This window comes from Leptopilina boulardi, unplaced genomic scaffold, assembly GCF_019393585.1.
Source record: "Leptopilina boulardi isolate dan_hultmark-lab unplaced genomic scaffold, ZJU_Lbou_2.1 LbouV2_211, whole genome shotgun sequence".
Classification (NCBI taxonomy): domain Eukaryota; kingdom Metazoa; phylum Arthropoda; class Insecta; order Hymenoptera; family Figitidae; genus Leptopilina; species Leptopilina boulardi.
This window is the reverse complement of record NW_026137765.1, coordinates 1,964,147-1,986,606: the sequence shown is the minus strand read 5'-3', so window position 1 is coordinate 1,986,606 and position 22,460 is coordinate 1,964,147. Positions and strand designations below refer to the sequence as shown.

At 27.3% G+C, this 22,460-nt stretch overlaps 5 protein-coding genes across 7 annotated transcripts in view; 3 read left to right on the top strand and 2 right to left on the bottom strand.

The window, feature by feature from the left end:
- The first annotated feature begins 634 nt into the window (after nucleotides 1-634).
- On the top strand, nucleotides 635-1,876 carry LOC127278826 (ATP synthase subunit d, mitochondrial-like). Its single transcript, XM_051300737.1, has 3 exons — nucleotides 635-837; nucleotides 1,174-1,342; nucleotides 1,444-1,876. The coding sequence occupies exons 1-3, from the start codon at nucleotides 722-724 to the stop codon at nucleotides 1,681-1,683; spliced, it is 525 nt and encodes a 174-aa protein (XP_051156694.1). The 5' UTR covers nucleotides 635-721; the 3' UTR covers nucleotides 1,684-1,876.
- A 228-nt stretch (nucleotides 1,877-2,104) lies between these two features.
- On the top strand, nucleotides 2,105-4,591 carry LOC127278756 (UBX domain-containing protein 7). Its single transcript, XM_051300603.1, has 9 exons — nucleotides 2,105-2,285; nucleotides 2,444-2,695; nucleotides 2,766-3,040; nucleotides 3,158-3,430; nucleotides 3,573-3,624; nucleotides 3,705-3,802; nucleotides 3,893-3,941; nucleotides 4,047-4,141; nucleotides 4,294-4,591. Exons 1-9 carry the CDS (start codon nucleotides 2,246-2,248, stop codon nucleotides 4,450-4,452), a joined length of 1,293 nt encoding a protein of 430 aa, XP_051156560.1. The 5' UTR covers nucleotides 2,105-2,245; the 3' UTR covers nucleotides 4,453-4,591.
- Nucleotides 4,592-5,150: 559 nt separating this feature from the next.
- LOC127278758 (PRA1 family protein 3) lies at nucleotides 5,151-8,182 on the bottom strand. 2 transcript variants are annotated; one of them, XM_051300605.1, is made up of 5 exons: nucleotides 8,047-8,182; nucleotides 7,621-7,914; nucleotides 6,840-7,057; nucleotides 6,572-6,685; nucleotides 5,151-5,500 (listed from the first exon to the last, which is right to left on the bottom strand). In XM_051300605.1, the coding sequence occupies exons 2-5, from the start codon at nucleotides 7,821-7,823 to the stop codon at nucleotides 5,439-5,441; spliced, it is 597 nt and encodes a 198-aa protein (XP_051156562.1). In that variant the 5' UTR covers nucleotides 7,824-7,914; nucleotides 8,047-8,182; the 3' UTR covers nucleotides 5,151-5,438. The 2 variants fall into 2 exon arrangements, with proteins under 2 accessions (XP_051156562.1, XP_051156563.1); XM_051300606.1 differs by having other exon boundaries at nucleotides 7,621-7,952; nucleotides 8,047-8,137.
- A 48-nt stretch (nucleotides 8,183-8,230) lies between these two features.
- On the top strand, nucleotides 8,231-10,254 carry LOC127278757 (26S proteasome non-ATPase regulatory subunit 6). The gene is made up of 5 exons (XM_051300604.1): nucleotides 8,231-8,404; nucleotides 8,757-9,108; nucleotides 9,179-9,507; nucleotides 9,574-9,742; nucleotides 9,917-10,254. The coding sequence occupies exons 1-5, from the start codon at nucleotides 8,260-8,262 to the stop codon at nucleotides 10,089-10,091; spliced, it is 1,170 nt and encodes a 389-aa protein (XP_051156561.1). The 5' UTR covers nucleotides 8,231-8,259; the 3' UTR covers nucleotides 10,092-10,254.
- A 3,597-nt stretch (nucleotides 10,255-13,851) lies between these two features.
- LOC127278754 (uncharacterized) overlaps nucleotides 13,852-22,460 on the bottom strand; it is a 45,360-nt gene continuing 36,751 nt past the window's right edge. For both annotated transcript variants that reach the window (XM_051300598.1, XM_051300599.1), the window contains 3 exons: nucleotides 20,504-20,653; nucleotides 20,285-20,427; nucleotides 13,852-20,210 (listed from right to left, as the gene is read on the bottom strand). In XM_051300598.1, the coding sequence (XP_051156555.1) occupies nucleotides 18,300-20,210; nucleotides 20,285-20,427; nucleotides 20,504-20,653 (2,204 nt within the window). In that variant the 3' untranslated portion in view covers nucleotides 13,852-18,299. The remainder of the gene's footprint in view (nucleotides 20,211-20,284; nucleotides 20,428-20,503; nucleotides 20,654-22,460) is intronic.

Here is a 22,460-nt window from a genome sequence, read left to right as displayed (position 1 = left end):
CTTCAAGTTAATCGGTGGAAACAAAATGCAACGCCACTTTGCGCCAGTGTTGCTCAGCAGAACTAATTTTGCCTTTTGCCGCTCCCACCGTTTATTTGAATATACATATATGTTATCACACATGTATGTATGCAGGGATGCTGCGCTTTTACCGCGGTACACAATGTAGTTTTATATCAGTACATATTTCTCCTACCATTAACTATAAACTGTGAATTGACATTTTTTTACACATTTGTAACACCTTTGTAACGGAAAAGACCTATAAATATTTAAATTTTCCAAACTAACTTTTTATTTATGTTTTAAATTTGACGCTTATGTAGCGCCCTCTGCGTACAGATACGTATAATTACGTCAAGTAGAAAAAAATGTGAAACTGCCTTTATGAACCACATGTGAGGGCGCCACATTTGTGGCGGTAAATTACGAAATATAATTTATTAAAAAAAAACCTTTTTCTCACATTTTCTTTTAATTGTAATATTACTTGTAAACAAACTATTATCTCAAAAGTTGACTTTACTTATTATAATTTCACAAATTACTTTAAATACATCAAATGCGCAAATTAATTTCGTAAATATTTCAATATTCCCGTATTGTGATAATTTTTTATTTTGGTAACACTGAATATTGGAGTTTCCTCCTCCTGGTCATTTTGTTATAACCTTACAAATTGTATCCATTTTTTTTCGGTCTCTATTTATCGTGAATAAAAATGTCTCGACGAGCTCTAAAAGCAATAAATTGGGCAGCTATTGCGGAGAGAATTCCAGAAAGTGAAAAAAATGTGTTAGCTGCTTTTAAAACAAAGTCGGATCAGTATTTACGAAAGTATGTATCCCCATATTCTGTTACATAATAAACTATTCATTTGATAAATTTTCAATATTATAAATAATTTAATTTCACGTTAAAAAAATTTTAATAAAAAAAGTTTATAATTTTTTAAACACTGCTGGAAAGACAATTTGATTTTATGAAAATTTTTCCTTGAAAAAAAAAAAAAAAAAAATGTTCATACAATGTCACTGTGACTTTACTGACATTGATTTCTTTCTTCTTTTTTTTGTAATATTTATTTCTCTATTAAATAAAATTGAAATTTTATATAATAGACAAAATTAATCTACAAACCTGACTAATATATTTTTTTCTTTATTTTTACAGAGTTCAAGAATATCCTGAATCAGCTCCAAAAATTGATTGGGCACACTATAAGAAATTAATTGCTGTTCCTGGCATGGTCGATACATTTCAAAAGCATTATGAATCAATGAAAATACCTTTCCCCGCTGATAACTATACTAAAGTTTTGGATGCCCAAGAAAAAGATATAGTACGAAAAATAATTGTTTTATAATTTTTGTTTATTGTTATATATATAAATTTTTTTTTAACGTCAACTCAACACTATGCTAATAAATTTTTTTGTTGTAGGCTAGTCAAGTTGAGGAGTTTATAAGAAAAGCTGATCAGATTATAGCACAATGTAATCAAGAAATTGATGTGATCAATAAACGATTGCCAGCTGAAAATATGACTATGGAAGAATTAATAGAAGCTTTTCCTGATATCAATGTGTGTACTAAAGATAAACCATTAATTTGGCCACATACCCCTGAATTCCAACCTGAATATATAGAACAGCAAATTAAGGAATCACCAGCAGCTCATTAAATTTCTATTCATCAAGCAGTGTAGTCAGGATTATTCAAATATTTCTTAAAATTTATCTTTCAGAACAATAATTGTTATATGGTTAAAAAAATTATTTCCATTACGATTTTTATTGTACACAAAGAAGAAAAAAAAAAGTAGATTCTATCGCTGTCTATGTACTGTTTCAATAAATATAAGATTATTGTTTAAATTTTGTAGTTCTCAATATTAAAAAATAAAAATTGTCCCTTTTTTATAATGTATTTTTAATATACGTAATTTCTTTTTTTCTTTGAATTTCTTATAATATTAAAAAAATTTTATTTAAATAATCTTACATTTTAAGATTATTTATTTATTTTTAAAATTAATGTTTAAAAATATTGTTTTGGCAGCGCTGTAACATACGTAACAATTTTCAATGTGTTCGAGTCTTCAATTTTTTTAGTTGATAGAAATGGCGTTGCGTTCGTTAAATTCTGACAAGTAGTTTTGCTAATATATATATATATAGTTTTCTGCTCTTTTAATGTGTCTTCCTTAATTTTCAAATAGCATTGAAATTTAAATTAAATCAATAATGGATCGCAGCTTAGTGGAAAAATTCATTGAAGTTACAGGTATGAATCAAAATTCTTAATTATAAAAAGAGTAACAAAAATTTTGAGGTTATATTTTCCTCTATAAATTGTCAACAGAAAACAAATAAATGTCTTATCTGTTTAAATGATATTTTGCTGATAAATAACTTTTATTGAAAAATTATTTTAATTATCAGGTGAAAGTGAAGCGATTGCATCACAATATTTAGCATTAGCTGAGGGCAATGTTGATACTGCAATAACATTATTATTTGAGGGTGGTGGTCCAGCAGCCGCTCCTCTTCCTCCTCCACCAGATCCTGAACCTTCTGTACGTCCACCTATTTTACCAACGCAAGAGGTTCTTGTACCACCAGAAATTGGTTGTTCATTTCCAAGATCTTCGAATAGTGTTTTTGACAGATTCAGAGATTTTAATGTCGAAACACGTAAGTAATTTTCAGAGTTTGTTTTCTTTCAAGCTAAATATAATTATATTTATTTTTTTTACTTATTTAGAAAGACAAGAGGAGGAAATGACACGTAAAGCAAGTGGTACAAGAAAAAATATGCAACGTAAAACAAGACGTTTGGAGGATTTATTTCGTCCTCCTTGCGAGATATTATTTCTTGGTACATTCTTGGAAGCGAGAGAATATGCAAAATCGATGAATCGCTGGTTACTTGTCAATGTACAAAATCCACAAGAATTCGCATGTCAAATATTAAATCGTGATGTATGGCCAAACGCTCAAATTCGTGAAATGATCAAAGATCATTTTGTCCTCTGGCAGGTTAGCTATTTTTTTTTTATTATTTGCAATATACTATAACTTTTTGTTTTCTTAAAATTCAAAGCATATCGAGAAATACGAATGTAGCATGTTATAATAAGAAAACTTTATATTTAGGTTTTATCGAATACATCTGAAGGAAAGCGTTACAATGATTTTTATAATGTCATGGGATATCCATATTTAGGAGTGATTGATCCAAGAACTGGAGAATGTATGAGAATATATAATCAAATTACTGTAGATAGTTTGACATCGGGTTTAAATGATATGTTAAGTACTCATGCATCACCTGAATGTGCACCACAAGAACCATCAGTTTCTGATGATTGGAAAAATTCTTCAGATTCATCAATGAAACGAAATTTGGTATCTGATTCATCAATCAGTGTAAGTATTATTTTCAAATTAATTTGAATGCAAATTTTTTATTATTCAACATTTTTTGCATTGATAAATTCTTTATTAAAAACCAATAGAATTTATATTTTTTTTTTTAAATATAAAAACCTAATCAATATTTTGATTATAGAGTAATTCGTCTGGTATAAAAAAAATGAGGAAACTAGAGGGACGAAGTTTAGGTTAGTCTCAAAATAAGCATGTAAAATAAAAATCCAAATTTTAATTTATTATTTAAAAAAAAAAATATATTAAATTTCAGGAATTATTGATGGTGATCACAGTCCTACTATTTTAAGCAAACGTTCACGAATAGACGAATTGGATGCTAAATCAAGTTGTCTTGGAACGCAAGAAAAGGTTTAAATCACTTTTCAAATTATTGATTAAAAATTAAATCATTGGTTATTTATAATAATAATAATAAATTATTTTGTTTTTTCGAATCAGGATGAAACATTGAGTAAGGAACAGGACGTTGCGTGTAAATCTGAATCAGGTTAGTTGAAAAAAAAAGAAATGATAAATTTGTCATAAGGATTAAACAGAATTTTAAAAAATAGTTGACGGATTTTTTATAATTTTAAAAATTATTTAATTTTAGTTATAGACAAAAATGCACCTTCTTTGCGACTATGTTTGCGGCTTCCAAATGGTTCAAAGGAGACTATTTCAATGAATGCCAGTGAAAAAATTGAAGTAAGTCAATAAACAATTAGCTATTATTACTTTAAAAAGAAAATTTTTCACAAATAACTAATTTGAAAAAAATGTATAATAAAAAGATTAATAGTTTGTTTTATGATAATATTATTTTAGCTGTAAATATAAATTTTTCTCATTTTACGTAGGATTTTTTGAAAAAAATGCAAGATATTGGTTATTCAATTGGAGAATACACATTCTTAATACCATTTCCAAGGACTGTAATTGAAGATCTGTCTCTTGATTTACGTCTCGCGGATTCTATTTTATTTCCTTCAAACACAGTATTTATAAGTAAAGTATAGTGAGATTTTAAAAAGATGAAGATTAATCATTATTATTTTTTTGAAATAAGTTTATTTTGTAATTTTTAGAATCGAAATTTCTTTACTCTTGTGTTTTGTACTGAAAATTATAATAAAATTGTAAATTTTTTAATTTTAATTATTTGTCAAAAACAATTTTGTTTACAATTTCTTTTTTATCTTAATAGTAATTTAAAAAAAAACATAAGAAAACAATAATAGTACTTTTGTATATTAGTTTAAAAAAAAAATTATTTTAAATAGGAAGTGCTGATATTTTTTAGTTACAATTTTTTTCCACATAGTGATATATATATATATATAATAATAAAATATGTTAATTTATATGATAAAAAATTAAGCATAATATTATATTTTTAATATTTAGTTTATTGTTCTAATTTATGTTTGACTCTCTGCTTGTGAATGTCAAATTCTCTTCATTGCATAATTATTATTATTAATATATAATTTTATAACTTTAAGCAACAATTTCCTGCGTCTTATATTGTGTAAAAATTTGTCAAGCATTGCGATTGAACAACAACGATTGAATGAATAAAAAGAAAACTTAAATTATTAGTAATAGGAAAGTAATAAATTAGGTTTATAAAATTTATAGAAAGGATTTATTTCACCTGAAAATGTACTCAGACATTGTAATTGTAAAATTTTATGTTAATAAATATTATAAAATATATCATTTAAAATTCTTTGTATTTTTCAAACTCCTAAACTGTTGTTAAAGCGTCCAGTTCAATTTTTTTTCTGTTTCTTTAAAAGTTATTATAAAAAAATATACAATTTTTTTTTGTCACGTCGACTGTACTCATGATATTAACAATTAATTTACAAAGGAAAAAATTCCTTGATTTCGATTTTATCAAATCTTTCACTATTTGCTTTATGCGTAGAAAAATTATATACGTCATGATTAACATAAAACATTCCATTTGCATTTTATAAAAATGATGTTGCTTGAAGCGTTAGTTTGGTGCACTTTGCATGATAGATGTTTGTGCCCGAATTGCCATACCAGTGATATTCTCTACAAGTTGAACCAAAAAGAAATTAAAAAAAAAAAATTAATTAATATTGAAAAGTTGAATTTAATAACTAATGAGAAAAATTCATTTAAAAATTTTAAACTATTAAAATAAATTAATGTAATTAAATTTGATTTTATTAAATTAAATGTAGTTTTAAAATAATGTATTTAAAGCAGCAATGAATGTTTAAAAAAAATTTAATTACATATAATTAAAAGGGGAAAAATATACATTAAAAGTACAAAACTAATATAATAAATAAAAAATAATAATTCTTCAATAGGTTAATTTATTCCATATGGAAATTTTAATATCGTACATTATTAATAAACGCACGTAAAACGTATTTTATGGAACATAATTTATGAAGTTTTTTTTTCTAAATAGCTCATCTGTATTTTAATAAATATTAATGTTGATCTGTATATACTATATTATTATAACATATTTCGTCAAATATATTTCTGTATATTATTGAATTATAAATAATGATGATTCGATTATAAAAAATACTGTCATACAACAAAACGAATATGTAAAAAAAGTGTTGATTTACATATAGTCTCGTATTACAAAATACGAATTAACGATAATTAACAAAATCTTTAAATTAAAAAGTTAAATTAAAGACAAAGAAATTAAACTATTTTATAGATCAAAAATTACTCCTTTGAGTATTTACTTTAAATATATTTCTATTGACTTTTTTTTTAGTATTTAGAATATATATATATATTATAATACATTAATTATTAACTATTACTATTAAAGAATGTTTTTTTAAAACATTTTCAAAAATTTTATAATATAAATTAATGAGTAAATTATTTGTTGTCAATTTAAACTAATGGGATAAGTTTTTTCTATCACATAAAAAGCAGAAGCAATAATTTTTTGTTCTCTATAGCAGACAATTCTATTTATATAAGAAAAAAAAATATTTTGAATGAGAGAAGTTAATTTAAAAAAAAAACGAAAAATATTTTTTAAATTCTCTTCATTCTGATTAAATATTATGATGTTGCAAGATATTTTATGATAAATTTAATCAAATAGTTCTGGTTCCATACCAAGTTGTTCCAAAAAAAGTCCCATTGGGGTTCGTTTTAAACCGATGCTCTCTAATTTATTGACAACCTTATTTTTAATATTTCGTAACCTTAAGGAGGCATGAGTGAAGATCACTGTAAAGAAAATTTATTTTTACGATTTTCTTAACATTCTAAAATTAATAGGTGTTTTATATTTAGATCAAAGTGTTACTAATTTGAAAAAAAAGTTATAATACTTTTAAATTAATTAAGTAATTAAGAAATACTAATCACTCTTGATTCTTACCGCAAAAAGGCATCAATATACCAGTTAAGAAGACAAGTAAAGAACCTAAAGTGTAAGTAATAAAACAGCCTCCTAAGAGAATAACAGCAATACCAGCAACTGGATATTGTTTTTTAAAGTTATGTATAGCTCTTCCTTCTGCTGACGTATACGTAAAAATGGATACTATTACTCCCATTGCTATCATACCGACTAACATTCTCCCAGGATGAATTAATCTGCATAAAAGAAAATTATTCAGAATATTTTCTCCTTTGAAGTACTAAATTTAATTTCATTTAGCCATAAAATAAGAACAAAAATCCCATTAATTAAAAATATTAAAAATATATTCACATTATATTTTATTTCTAAAATGTATCGACATTTATTTGCTTTAGTTTGAAAGTATTTTTTTTTCTTTACAAAATAAGAATCATTTATTGATAGAAGGTAAATTTTTCAAACTATAAAGTAACAATTTACTTTTAATGATAACCTATAGTTAATTAAAACAATAGATAAGTGTCAATAGTTTTCAAGTATAACCAAAAAGAAAAAAAGTATTGTAATTTCATACAATTTTTTTTAGAAGCAATATCATTATAGACATTTGAGATTTGTTGATATAGTGACAAGTATGACAAATAGCATGAGTAATATTTAAGTTATATCTAAATGTAATTAATATAAATTGTATCATAAAAATATTTTTCTTAGAAACAAAATGCAAATTCATTTCATTTGTTTACATATTAATATACCAATACAAAAAAAAAATGATTGTTGATGAAACACTTACCCAACAATGAGGAAAATGATTATTGATAGAAAGAAATAATTTGTTTGATAATAAAGAAGATTATTAACAACTCGATTGCCCCATTTGTCAAGGTCTTTAATGTTTGGTATTTGAAAACGTGCACCATCTAAAATAAATTCATCCAAACTTCGAAGTGGTGGTAATTTCAGTTCTCCACTTGAATTATCTTTTATTTTATCCATATTCGAAATTTAAATTCATACAATTAAAAAAAAATTTGTCTTCAATAACAATGTTTTATTTTTGGATGATGACACGTAATGCGGTAATCAGCTGTAAAGTTCAATCCAAATATTTATTATAACTTGTCCCTGTATTTAAATAATATATATATATATATATATATATACTTTATAATAATTCTAGATTATGTTTTAGAATAATTACAATAATAATTATACTCACAGCAATTTACCCTCGTCAAGTTCTTTTTTTGTTATAATAAAATTTTACCGCAAGCCGCAAGTTATTTTTAGAATTTGACATTTAATGCGCGTGCGTATTAAGTTTGCAAAAAGCGCACCATGTGTCAATTTAAGAAACTACAAAACTGACGTTCATCACGTTTATTGTTTAATAGCAATTTAACAGTGTTAAAATTTTTTTTCTTTTTTCAAAATGCCTTTGGAAAATCTCGAGGAAGAGGGTTTGGAAAAGAATCCAAATTTGGAATTAGCGCAAATTAAGTTTTTACTCAGTTTACCGGAACATAAGAATGACACAACTTTGAAAACTAAACTCCTTGATGCCATCAAAGCCGACAGTGAGATTGCATTTTTTATCTAATTCTTTATAATATTTAAGTTTTACATTTAATTCCCATGAATTTTAAAATTAGAGAATTTTAATTGAAAGTAATTTATTAAATTTTTGTCTAAAAGGACAATATTGTTAATAAAGAGGTTATGAAAGTGTTACAACATTTAAGGTTATGTTGACTAAAGAAGGGTAAATCTTTCAAGGATATTATTTTGAATGTCATTTAATTTTTTTTTCTTTTTTAACAATTTAAAAAGGTCATCTATTATCAATTAAAATACTTTTTCTATCTTTTTTTTTCTTTATTGTTACTATTCATTTTAAAAAAAATAGTATTTAATTAATCTGTTTATTAGATATGGCACCCTTTTATGAAGATGTATGTAGGGATTTAAATTGGCCTGTTAACGTGGCATTACTGTCAAAAATGAAAACTCGGAATGAGGAGCAATTAAAAGAGCTCGATGGTGTTATTGAAGATGCAGAAAAAAATTTAGGCGAAATGGAGGTTCGTGAAGCAAATCTAAAGAAATCTGAACATTTGTGTCGAATTGGTGACAAGGAAGGTGCAATATCTGCCTTTAGAAAAACTTACGACAAAACAGTATCTTTAGGTCATAGATTGGACATTGTTTTTCATAATATAAGAATTGGATTATTCTATTTGGATCATGATCATATTACGAGAAACATCGAAAAGGCTGAGAGGTAATTTAAATTAAAACTAATTGAATTTTATGTGTAAAAAAAGATAACAAAAAAAAAATATATTTTACAGTTTAATAGAAGAAGGCGGAGATTGGGATAGAAGAAATAGATTAAAAGTATATCAAGGAACTTATTGCATTGCCGTTCGTGATTTTAAGCAAGCTGCAAATTTCTTTTTGGATACAATTAGTACCTTTACGAGTTATGAACTTATGGATTATAATACATTCGTAAGATACACCGTTTATATGAGCATGATAAGTTTACCGCGTAACGAATTACGAGATAAAATTATCAAAGGTTCTGAAATTCTCGAAGTTCTTCATAGTAATCCAGATGTTAAAGAATATCTTTTCTCCCTCTACAATTGTCATTATGCCGATTTCTTTAAAAATCTCGGTAAGTTGATGAATTCTTTTTTTTTTTTTTTTATTGTAGAAATTAATTATTTATTTTTTTCAATAGCTCATGTGGAAAGTTTATTACGCAGAGATTATTTAGTATTTCCACACTATCGCTATTACGTTAGGGAAATGCGAATTCTTGCATACACGCAACTTTTGGAATCGTACAGATCATTAACTTTGCAATATATGTCAGATGCTTTTGGAGTTAAGATCGAATACGTTGATCAGTAAGTAATTTTTAAAAAAATATTTTAATTATCTGAATTTTTTTATGCTTATGTTTAATTTTCTATTTGAAATGTTTAACTGGTCATTATTTAATTTTTGAAAATTGTTTTGGAGAAGATTTATGTTTTTTTTTTTTTTCATAGAATAATAAAACATAATTTGCATTTTTATAGGGAACTTTCGCGTTTCATCGCAGCAGGTCGACTACATTGTAAAGTTGATCGAGTTGGCGGTATTGTTGAAACCAATAGACCTGACAGTAAAAATTGGCAGTACCAGGCAATGGTGAAACAGGGCGATTTGTTACTTAACAGAGTTCAAAAATTATCACGCGTCATCAATATTTGAGTGTTGATAAAAAAAAAAGTTTGTAACTTTAAATTATAATTAATTGCAAGACTAACACATGTAGCCTTCTTTTTTTTCTTCTTATTCTTCATTTACATGTGTCTAGAATAATGTAATATTAATAGAATTTTTAAAGAAACGAAATATATTACTTGTAATAATATTTTCCTTTTTTTTTTTTTAATTTTCAATGAAATTTGAATAGGGAGGTATAAAAATATACGAGAAAAAATTATTTTTATCGATGATAAACCTTTATTAACAGAATGTTGAACAGTTTCATCACTGCATGGATGTTAAGAGATTGTTATCGTTAAAATGATTCACACGTTTTTTTTTTTTTTTTATTAGGGGGATGGGTTACATGGACTTTATTTTTTTTTATCTTAATATTTAGTCCATAAGATGATTTTTTTTGGGACTATTCGCGTTGTTTATTCACGTACAAACAATTTACTTTTTTAAGTGACATTCATGAGCAAACCAGTCGATTATCTTTATACAGTTTTAAAAATATACATACACATTATTCGTACAGCATTAAAAATTAATTTCTACTTAATACACGCTAGATATTCTTATAAGGGTTGGGATTTGGTGGGCGCAAGTGATTTTCGTTTAACGCTCAATTATTTATTTGCAGAAGATGAAAGACTAAATTGAATATCTAAGGGGCGGGGGTAAGGACACCAGTTTTATATAGTTTAAATAGTAAAATAAATTCTCAGGCATTTATACTGTAGCAGGATGTTTTTTCATTATTAATGATAATTATAGCAATATAGTAGTCATAAGCTGGACATATAAAAAGTTTTCGATATATATATATAATATATATTCATCAATTTGAAATGAATTAAATGAATATATAAAATGAGATTTATGACTTCATATTTCACAATATACTACAATTAAACTACTTACATTTTTTTGCTTTAGCATTTTTTTTAAAAAAAAGAATAATACAATTTATCTAAATTTATTTTTTTTTAATTGCAACATTTGTAAAATTATGTGTACAATGCAAGAATCTTTCAGTTTTGTCACATAGTTCAATTTTAATATTAGAAATAAGTAAAGTTTACTTATATTTGAATAATGGAAACATTTTATAGTTAAATTTAAATTGAAAAAAGAAACTATCAATTCTTGCTTTGTAGACGATAATATAATTTTCTCTAAGAAAAATTTCCTTATTTACTAAGATGGGCAATCGTTTGCTCAATAAATTTTTTTTTTATATATAATAGTCTTCAGAAAAAATGTTTCATCGTCCAAGAAAAATTGTTAAGGATGTGAAAATTTTGTTTTCAGGGTGTGAAAATATTTTAAGCTCTGTTTTCATTTTTTTTTTTTTTTTTTAAGTTAATTCTTACCTCTTTGACTATCATCAATCTTATGTATTTTGAAGTTACGAGTTCAATCACATATAACATAGTAATTATCACAAAACAGTGCATCTTTTTAAAGTTAGGAAAGTTAAAATATTTTAAAAAAAAGTCGCGTTAATATTTAAAATTTTCATTTTTAATAATATTGTGTTGAGAATTATTTCTTTAGCAGCTAACAAGTTGGGGCCAAGCTGGTTCAAGTGACTTTCCATACAAGTTAGTGCAAAATTAAAATAAAAAATGTTTTCCTATTTACTTTTTTATAATTATTTTTCATTCTTTAAATTTTACTTTTACACGTGTTTTTAGATTGAAAAAAATAATTTTTATATTTAATTTCTTTGTAAAGTTGAAAAATTGCATATTTAAAAAATTCTATTTTGACCAAAAATAAAAATTTAATTTTTTTAAATTTAGTTTTTAATTGTAATTGAGAATCAACGAGAGAATAAATCGAGTCACATCTGGGAACCATAATCCTACGTTGATCCCAAGATTGTTCCAAGTTGGTCCCACCTGATTTTTTTTTATTGTTATAAAATGTATATTTAAAAGAAACAAAAAAAACTTCAAGAAAATCCTTTTCTCACGAATTTTTTGATAATCCGCACAAATTTGATGGAATATTTTAATCAATAAAAAAAAGGATCCCATGAATATTTTTCATATTTTAATTTGAAATTAAATTCGATATTAATGAGAAATAGTTGTAAGATATTCAAATAAGTTCCTTTTTTTTCATTATTCAGATAAATTTTAAGTGTGTATAAACTGTAATTTTTTGAATATTCTCGATTAAAACTTTTTCAGGTTCCAATCAGAATATCCCACAATTATTGATTGCTTCAGAATGTCTACTAATTAAATACTTATATACCCCGCATAGTTGTGGAAAACTTTGCAAATTTCTGTGAATATAAAATTTTGAAATCCATTCTCGTTTGGATGTGTTTTCATTCAAATTAATTTTTTTTTTAATTTAAATAATTAATCATTAAATCAATTCTTTTATATTTCGAATAAATCGATTAGGGTTTGACTATTTTAAAAAATTCTAATACTTTTTTGTACTTTAATTTGATTATTTAATCATTTTTTAATGAAATTAATAATTAAAATTAAAAAATAAGATAACAATTAATATTATTATTAATAAAAGATAATTTAAAAAAAAATCACTGGTCCCTCCCAATTTTTTTGCAATTTATTTTTTTTTTAAATTATCATACGAAAGTATCAAAATTTTTAGAAATAGTCTATAATCGATTTTTTTCAACACGATACCAATTTGAATAAATTTAATTAGATCCTGAAAGTAATTTAAGTCATAAAAAAATATTAAACTAAAAAACAATAATTGAAAATGATTCTTATTTTTAAAAAAATTACGGAGTAATTTAAGAAAACGATCCCACGATAATTGTGTTAAAATTCTAAATATTTATGCATTTTCCGTAATTAAGGATAAACTTTCATAATTCTAAATTCCACATTTAGTTGATTAAATTTAGATTGTTAATTAGTAAAACAATCGAGCAATACTTTGAATATTTAGACGTGGAAGGTCTCTTTCTCTCTCTCTCGCTCTCATCAATTCATTAAAAGCTACATCGATGAATACTCAACATTGATGACATTTATATTTCTTTATTATGTGTTTTTTTTTTTATATATTTTTTTTTTTTTTTTGGTGTCGGAATGGAGTTTGAAAAACATCTAGGAGTTATCAATTTTATTAGTTCACTTCTCGAGGCCGATAGAACGAAAGAAACATCTATGTATATTTTATATAGACATCAGTTTACTATATATCAACGACTTCATCTATACCCTGTGCAACTTCTTAATATTTCGACACATCTTATAATTATTATTTCAATTTAATGTTACTCGTGTAATATCTGCTTATTCTTAATATTTATACTTTTTTTTAATATATATATATTATATATATAATATCTATATATATTTATATTTATATTGTATTTATATTTTTTTTTATGTATAATTATGCTGTTTGCATCGTATTACAGCGTTAATCGCGAAGAAGGAGTGTTGATCATGCCATGCATTAATCATCGAGTATAGCGACATTTTAAATGTAAAACTTAATAGAAATATAACTATAAAGTTACTTATAAGCAGTTTTAACTAACCGTAACGATAAATAATAATAATAATAATAATAACGACCATTGTCCGAGGACGGTAACGATGAGGATAAAAAGCGATGACGATAATGATTTTTATCCGTAACAATTGTGATATATGATGACAATGAGAGTGACAACAATAACGTGTTTTCCTAATATTATGTATAATTACAAAACTGCTACGCGTGAATAAAATTTGTTATGGCTTATTTTACATTTCTTTTTTTTTTTTTTTTTTTTTTGCTGAAAATTATCACTCCAAAAATTCACATTCAATGGAAAAAAAAGAAAACACTCACATACTCCTTCCCATTCGGACGTAGGCATATCGCCTAGTTGCGTACTTTTTTTTTCTAAATTTATAATTACATTAAATTTTTTTTTTTTTTTCATTTAACTCGAGACGTTATTGCACGTGTAATGGTGAGCGAGCGTTCAGTGTACACGCCGCGGTATTTTCGATCGGTTCATATAATATAAGTATTATTATTACAATTTCACACATTACCAATATTAAAATTTTTTTCTCAACTTCTTTGGAAAAGTATTTTTATTTGCGGACTCTACTTTGCCACCACTTTTTCACGATGCAGGAATTATTTATTTATTTTTTTTTTTTAAGTAAGAAATCTGATTATTCCAATCGGTTGGTATATAATACTGATTATCTATATCACGGGTATGTCTACGAGTTATTGTATAATAATGAAGAATCAAAATGCAAATGTGAGTATTGAATATTCTTTTTTTGATGCTGCTCGTTACATATTCGTTATCAAATTCTATAATATTATTATTTTTTTTTTCCATTTCAGTGTCTATAGGAAATTAAATTGTCAATATATTACTTAGTGTACTAAATAAATTTTATAAACTTTTAACTTGACGAAAGGTAACTTAATAATATCAGCTAAGTACATGATGTGAATAATGAATGATTTTTAAAACATATTATGTTTAAGATTTAATAAAACAATTGTTTTACAAATCTGAATTCACGGCCACGATATTATTCTTTTTTTTTTTATCATGGCACTCGAAATCTGTCGGTAACATTATTAGAATTTTTTTTGTTTTTTTTTAATACTTAATATTTAAAATTGTAATGAAGAAAAACGTGATAAATTATTTTATCCTGATTCTCATATACAATATTAGAAATTATTGTTAAAAATTTACAACGATTTTACTTACTATTTTTCATATATTTTTTTTTTTATCATTATTACTGGTAGTTTATTTATTTTTTTAATTGCCCTTAGTTTGAACGAAATTATAATTCTGGTAAAATTAACATTAACAACGATAAAAACGTGTTTTCTTTTTTTTTCGTTCAACTTTGATGGTTGTATACGTAAAATTGTTCTATAATTTTTACAATGTACACTGGATTCGTTTTTTTTTTTTTACAGCACAAAGTTTTCTATTTTGCAACACGGGTTATTTGAAACAATTGTAGGTATTTTCGTTGAACGGTGTATTTAGAGTCCGCTTTTCTAATTCTATAATATCTTTAAATATATGACATCTTTTGTATTTCAGATATCTTTATTTATTTATTTTTGTTTCGCTTAAACATTTTGACAGATTTCCTATCTTTATCTAGATAAGATATACAAGTTTTTATGAAAGCCTGATTATTTCAGATCACTTATTTTTTTGTATATAGAGAAAGAATATTTAAAACCGATCGTTTATCATGCATAGTAACATTCACAGCGTGATACATCGCGCTTAAAAAGAGCACCGTAAGTTCAAAACTGCATTTACAGTTTGTCGACTAGTTAGAAAAAAAAAACAATTACGTTTAGGTAAATTTAACATGTCAACAGACTTAAATTACATCGCGAGGTTGTATTGCCGCCTAAACGCCGCATTGAAGAACGAAAAGAAAATTACAGAAAGTACAAATAGAATAAGTGTTTATTTTTTTTTTTTTTAAATATCTGAAAATAATAAGCTCAACATTTTCTGCAAAAATTTAAATTTAGAAATTAAATTACGTTTAAAAAAAAAGACTCTCTGATTTTCTTCATTCTCAAAAAGCTTATAATAATAATAATAAATGTTAAATTAAAATATATGTGAAGCAACGACAACTCGTGTTATTTATAAAATTACAATGTGACTTTGAAAATTTGCACAAAATGAAAAAGAAGATTTTTCAATTTATCATCATTGAGAAACCCCTAAGTTGCACATGACAGGGTACAATGATTATTCCATTGAAAATTACAATTTACGCAATCACCTGAATTTGGCATATATGTCTCTATCTAACATGCACCAAAAATCATTAATCAATTGCAATATCAGTCATTAATAAAAATTGAAGTTACAACTTCAGTATTTGCTTCTACAAAAAAAAGAATAAAGAAAAATAAAAAATTTTCAATCAGAAAAAAATAAATGCCTCTTTAAAAAAAAATATATATATATATTGCAGAAAATGTTTAGCTGAATTATTAAAAACAATTTTTCTTTTTTCTGTATTCTATTGAACGAAGTCGCAAATTCAATGCAATTAAAGACCAATCAGACCTCGATGTGTGAACGCATGGGTTGATTTTGGCAGTGGCGTTTTCGGGAAGACGCATAATTGTTCTTTTACTTTTTTCAATAAAATTTTTTTTTTTATTTTTAGCTCAAGATAACTCCAAATAATATAAGATTAACTTGCTAAACATATACAAAAAAAATCATTGTCTACAATCATTAATTAACAAAATGATATTGATTATTTTTTTAAAAATAATTTGTTATATATTCTACCAAGTTTGACAATAATTATCACTACATTAATAAAGAATTGAATAATAACAATTGAACAAGCAGTAACTTTGTGTCACGTTTTTTTTTTTTTTTTTTACGAAATTACGAGCACAAAACTACTATATGTATATTATTTTCAAATTTAAAATTTAGTATAGTTATACAAACAATAAATTTCTTATAAGATAAACTAATCATCAAAGTTAAGCTTTTGGTTAGTAACCAAATAAATCAATTTTTCAAGACAAAACAATTGTTAATAATAATAATCTTTCATTAACTATTAAAAACATAGATTAAAAATTTTTTCTTTTAAATATCGCAGTGGATTTTAAATATAAAATTAATATCACGGTTTCTTTCAAAAAATTGTATCAGTGAAATAATTTGCGTCCATTTCTTTTTTTTTTTTTGGAACATAAAAAAATTCACGAAACACAAATATATGAATATATGCCGATTAATAAACAGCCCATACGTTCTTAATTACTGCCTTAGATATTTAATTTTATGTCTTTATTGGTTTATATTTTAAATATCGATGAAATAAATGATATTTCGTTGCCTATCATTCAGCTAATTCAAAACTTTTTTTTCCTCCACAATTTCGATTTATATATTATAAAAAAAAAACAAAAAAAAAGAAATTAATTGGAAGAAATTCCTAAACCGAAGGCGGCATTAATTCAAAAATTAAAATTCCTCACACTTCAAGTCTCAGAATATTTTTTTAATTAAACATGCATAATTTTAGTGATATAATATTTAATCTCGATATTTTAAAAATTAATTTTAAAAAATCGTGATAATAAATAATATATTAAAATTAATTCATGTTATTATTTTCTTTTTTTCTGTATAAAATTGTTTTTTGGTTGAGATTATTTGTATTTAAATAAAAATTACAAATAGAATTCAAATTCAAAAAAATTCAAAAATTGAAATATTTGCAAAATAATCGAGTTTCTTGTTAGCAGTTTTAAGAAAAAAATACTAAAAAAAAAATGCAAATACTTTTAAGTTTATTAGTTTGAATTTCTTGTATTTTGAAATTTATTCATTCATTTCTATTTATTCGAATTTTATTAAATAGAATATTTATATTAAACCAAATTCTTCTTTAACAGAATTTTTATATGTCAGTTTCTCTCGTTTATTGAATTTTCATTTATAATAAAATTTCCACTAAAAAAAATTTGCCATTTTTTCTAAAATTTGAAATTTCATTAAATACAAAACATTCTTTAGCATGAAAATTCGAATTTATAAAATTGTAAATAGAAATTCAAACTAATAATTTGTGGGATAATCCAGCGTCCCCTAAAAATACCATATAAAAGGTATCTTCTTGAATAACCATTAAATAAATTGTGAAATAAGCAAAATGCTTCAAAGAAAAGAATGTTTCCTTAAACATAGAAAAAATAACATATTACCTAATTTTTTCTAAAAATGATTCATTCGTAGACTTGAAGTCTGAGTGCGAAGCCTTAAACCTGAAAATCTATCTAAATAGATTTCTATTCAACGAAATACAGATATTTATTTCCGTTCGAATATATTGCAACTTGATTCGAGACTACTGAAAATTCGAAATATATTTATATATATATATATATACTATTTATATATAATATTACACACTTATATTTAAATGAGACAAAAAGAAATAGCGGCGTTTTCTAGCTCAATGTTTTTTTTTTTGTTTCTTTTCCTCATTTTTTTTTTTTTTTTTCTATTCACAAGTTACGCGCACCACCATTTTTTTTTCGCACGTCCAGAGCGATAGACGCGCGAAACATAGTTCAACGTGTAAAAATACGTAGAAAAGATTATACTTCCATGGAATAGCATTTTGGTTAAATTTTTTTTTTTTTCTTTTACACTGTCTATCATACACCATCGTAACTAAGGTCAACAGGTGGTCTATGATGTGATGGAAGGTAAGACGGTGGCGTGGAACTACCTGGTCCGGGTGTACCGGGAGCCGCGTAACTTGCATAATTTGCACTAGGTGCATGAATTCCCGCTGGAGGAGTTGGATAAGCATCAAATGAACTTGAATACGAACCATTGTATGAATAAGGATTGGACATGTGTCCAAGAGAGGGATGCATACCGCCCATTCCGCTCATGCCACCCATTCCATAAGTACGTTGCATCAGACTAGAATCTAATCCACTGAAAAGGTAACTATTGGGCGATCCCATTGGTACTGGATAATGGGGGCTTGGTATAATGTTTGGATATGAATTACCCGGATGATTTGCACTTGGTGTATAATTACTTGATGCAAGATTTTCCACAGTATAGGATTTACTGTGTTGTTGCTGTTGTTGATGATGTGGTTCACGATTATTCATTCCATAAAGTGAACCATAATTATCACTTGGCGAATGATGTAAAGGACTAGGATATACATTGCCACTTGGTGGCAGAGGTGGACTGTAATTCGACATATTGCCATTAACGTAATTTGAGAGATAGGATTGATGTTGGGAATCCATTTTATCGGCGAGTGATTCGTCAGGTATGCCTTGATGTCCATGTTGTAGTCGTTGACCACCGCCGTCAGTTATGCTTGGAATTTGATCAACGAGAGACTCTAAATCACTGAGACTCTTTGAGGCGACATCCTGGTTTCCGTTTCTCTTCATTGTATATTGCTCATGAGGATGATGATGTGGCGACATGGAAGAGTGAGTCGGTGTATGGGGATGATTGTGAGGTGGCGTTGGATGAGAATGATGAGAGTGCTCGTCACCAGTTTGGCTCAAAGGCGTTGGTGTGGGATGTGGATTATGTGCTTCGGGCGTCTGATCATGATAGCTCATGTAACTCGTGTAGCTTGAATGCGATGGAGTTCCTGGACTACTGTGATGACCGCTGTCACCATTCACTGCTGGATTATATGAACCTGGTCCATTGCTCATATTTTGTTGAGAAATACTGCTTGGTGGCTCAAAATCAGGATGCTCGACACTTGGCGATGTCAATGGCGATGGTTCGAGATTATTTTCGGATGATATTGCTGTATTGATTTCCGACGAGAGATCCGAATGTGTAAATGAAAGGGACATGGATTTTGGACTTTGGCTATAATGTTGTAAATGGACGGGACTGTGCTTCGGATTCATGCCATATGGACTGTCATTCATGCCCTGGCCAAAATAACTCGGTTCGTTCATTGATTGCGAATATGGTGCCATGTGAGCAAATGGCTTTGGCGGCGACATTAGAGGCGGTGAGAAACAATTTGATATCGCATTTCCATAACCATCGTTAAGATGTGACATCACTTGATGCTGTTGATGATGATGATGATGGTGATGATGATGATGTTCTCTTTCTTTGACTTCTAATTCCTGTTGTTTTTGTTGTTGATGTATTTTCTTAGGTCGACCGCGTCGCTTTTTTATCACTTCACCACTGGGATCATTTTTTTCACAATCAGGCTGAGGTTGATCCTCGGGATTTTTTATTTTCTTTGGTCTACCACGTTTCTTCTTGCCGGGAATCAAACCAGACTCGTGTTTCATCATTCCACTATTTAAGTCTGCAATTCTATTTTCACCATCAACTGTTGAATCATCGGTGAACATTGATTTTTTATCATCAACTCCTTCTATTTCTTTTTTCTTTAATTTTGAATCGGCAAAAACAATGTCAGATTCATCGAGATGTGGAATTGTTCCATTCAAATAATCCCGAAATTTTTTCAATGCAGCATAATATGGAACTTTATCAGCGGCCCTTGGTAATTGTGCACATCTTGCGCTACTTGAAGGCATTACCCACATATACTGAAAAAGAGAAAATAATTAATTGAAAAATTTACAAAATAATTTTTTTTGTTTTTGAACTTAAAATTTCTTACGGTATTTGTTCCATCGACAAGACTAGGTTGCCTTCCAAATCCAAATTCCTTTTTACCGGAAAAAACTTCATAAATAAGTTTACCATTAAACACGGCAATCTTAGGCTTGTACTTTCGTAACTTTTCTAGTAAAATGTGACTCCCTGAAAAATAAAACCAAGTACTTGATAAAAATAATGTTCATTCATCAAAAGTTTTGTAGCTTTTGTAACTACTAACCTTCTTTTATTTCTTTTCTTGTGAGGTCTGCACTGCCTTTTGTAGCACGTGCTACCATATTTGTGAAGCCAATGCCAAGACGTAGAAGTTTGTAATCATCGTCTGCCGTTAGAGGTTCAGAAGTTAAACCACTTAAATGTAGACATTTCCCTAAAAGTGCAAATTTCAAACTATTATCAACTTTTCACATTAAAATATTATTATCAAATTTCAATAAAAAAAAAATTGTTTTATTTCTTTTTTTTTTAACAACATAATTTTTTTTCTTTTTCACTTTGTCCCATTTTCTATATTCTCTCTCTGTCTTTTTTTTACGCAACCATTTGGCAGTTTGAGGTCGCTTATTGAATTGAAACTGTCGCAAGGATCTCGCGAGCGTTTAGAAGAGATAGCGAGATTTATGACGCAACTGAAACTCGCTCGGGCGAGCGACCTACTGCGAACCTACGACCTTGGGAGAACTTTGGAACAAAGTTAAACGATGGAGAGCGTACGCTTTCCGCGTTTTACCCCCTTGAAAAAGGAAAGGAGAGGGGAATAAGAAAGACGAACGGCCGATCGAACAAAGTTTATCGAAGCTAACGCGCGCGACCCTCCGACGACGACGAAGACGACGCTAACCTAAGCTAACTTTCTTTTCCCAATGCGTTCAAGTTTGAGAAAGAGAGAGAGAGAGAGGGAGACTTTATTCAACCACTTTCATTTCATATAGAAATAGTTTTGACTTTCGCCAAACATATATATATATATATATATATATAATCACATTCATAAAAGGGAATCACTCCATCAATTTTTTTTTCTTTTTAATAAATTAGAAATTATTTTCTTTTGACTTTTTTTGAAAGAAAAAAAAAAAAAATTTTATTGATTAATTTTGAAAGGTTTCTCAAGTGATAGGAAAAATAAAACATAGGGTTGAAATTGTTATGCAATTATAATATCGATAGAGTGTGAGAATGTATCAGCTGTTGCTGATAATATTTCTCGGATACATAATATATGTTCGAGTATAATAATTATTCTCCCTAACCACAAGGAATAACTTTTGAAAATACCGATAAAATCTGTAAAACTAAAAAGAAATAAAAAAATCTATTTGTATCTGACAATCATTGATGAATAACTCTAATTACCATTTTTTACATAACAAAGCTGTTTTTATCAGTGTTGTAAATTTAAGAAAAAAAAAAGAATATTCCAACTCCATGAAGTTGTCTTTATATATTAATTCTCGTAAGGACTTGTTTTCAAGGAGAATATATAAGAATTAATGATGAAATTAATTTTGACGATTAAAATAAAATGTAAATAAAAATTTATTGTAAGGTCAAAATCGATGCAACCTGTCGGTGTTAAAGAAACTAGAATAGCTTGGAAAATCAATTTTCATCTCAATATGAACGTATTATAGGACCCAAAGACCTGGTCCCGTAAAATTTAAAGCAGAAGAGTGGAACACACATTGCTATGTTGAACCCCCATGACCGGGGTCGAACCACCAGATACGGCACGAAATGCCAGGGGTAGTGAACGTGCACGGACTGTAAGCTGCTATCGAGCGAATAGGCGTGCGACAACCCCCCTTTAACGCCCTTCCCTTCAGAGCCCCCCTTCTATGTTACCTAGCTCCCTTTTTACCCCCCCTTCCTCCACCTCAACACCCACTGCCTCCGGCCATCCAACCACCCACCTCTCTTCCGCCCCATGGAACGAGGGTAGCTCTGCTGGTAGAAAGGGCGGTGTGTGGAGTGAAGGGAAGCCAGCTACACGTTTTCCCACACTCAACCAACCACCCAACCACCCACTTCCCGACGTCTCACCCTTGTAGCCGCCACTCATTATAGTTACCATCGCTTCTCTTCTCTCCCAACTCCCCCATTGCTTTCACCTTTTTCTCTCTCTCTCTTTCTCTCCCTTTTTCTTCCTCCATACCTTTTTCTTGACATTTCTATTT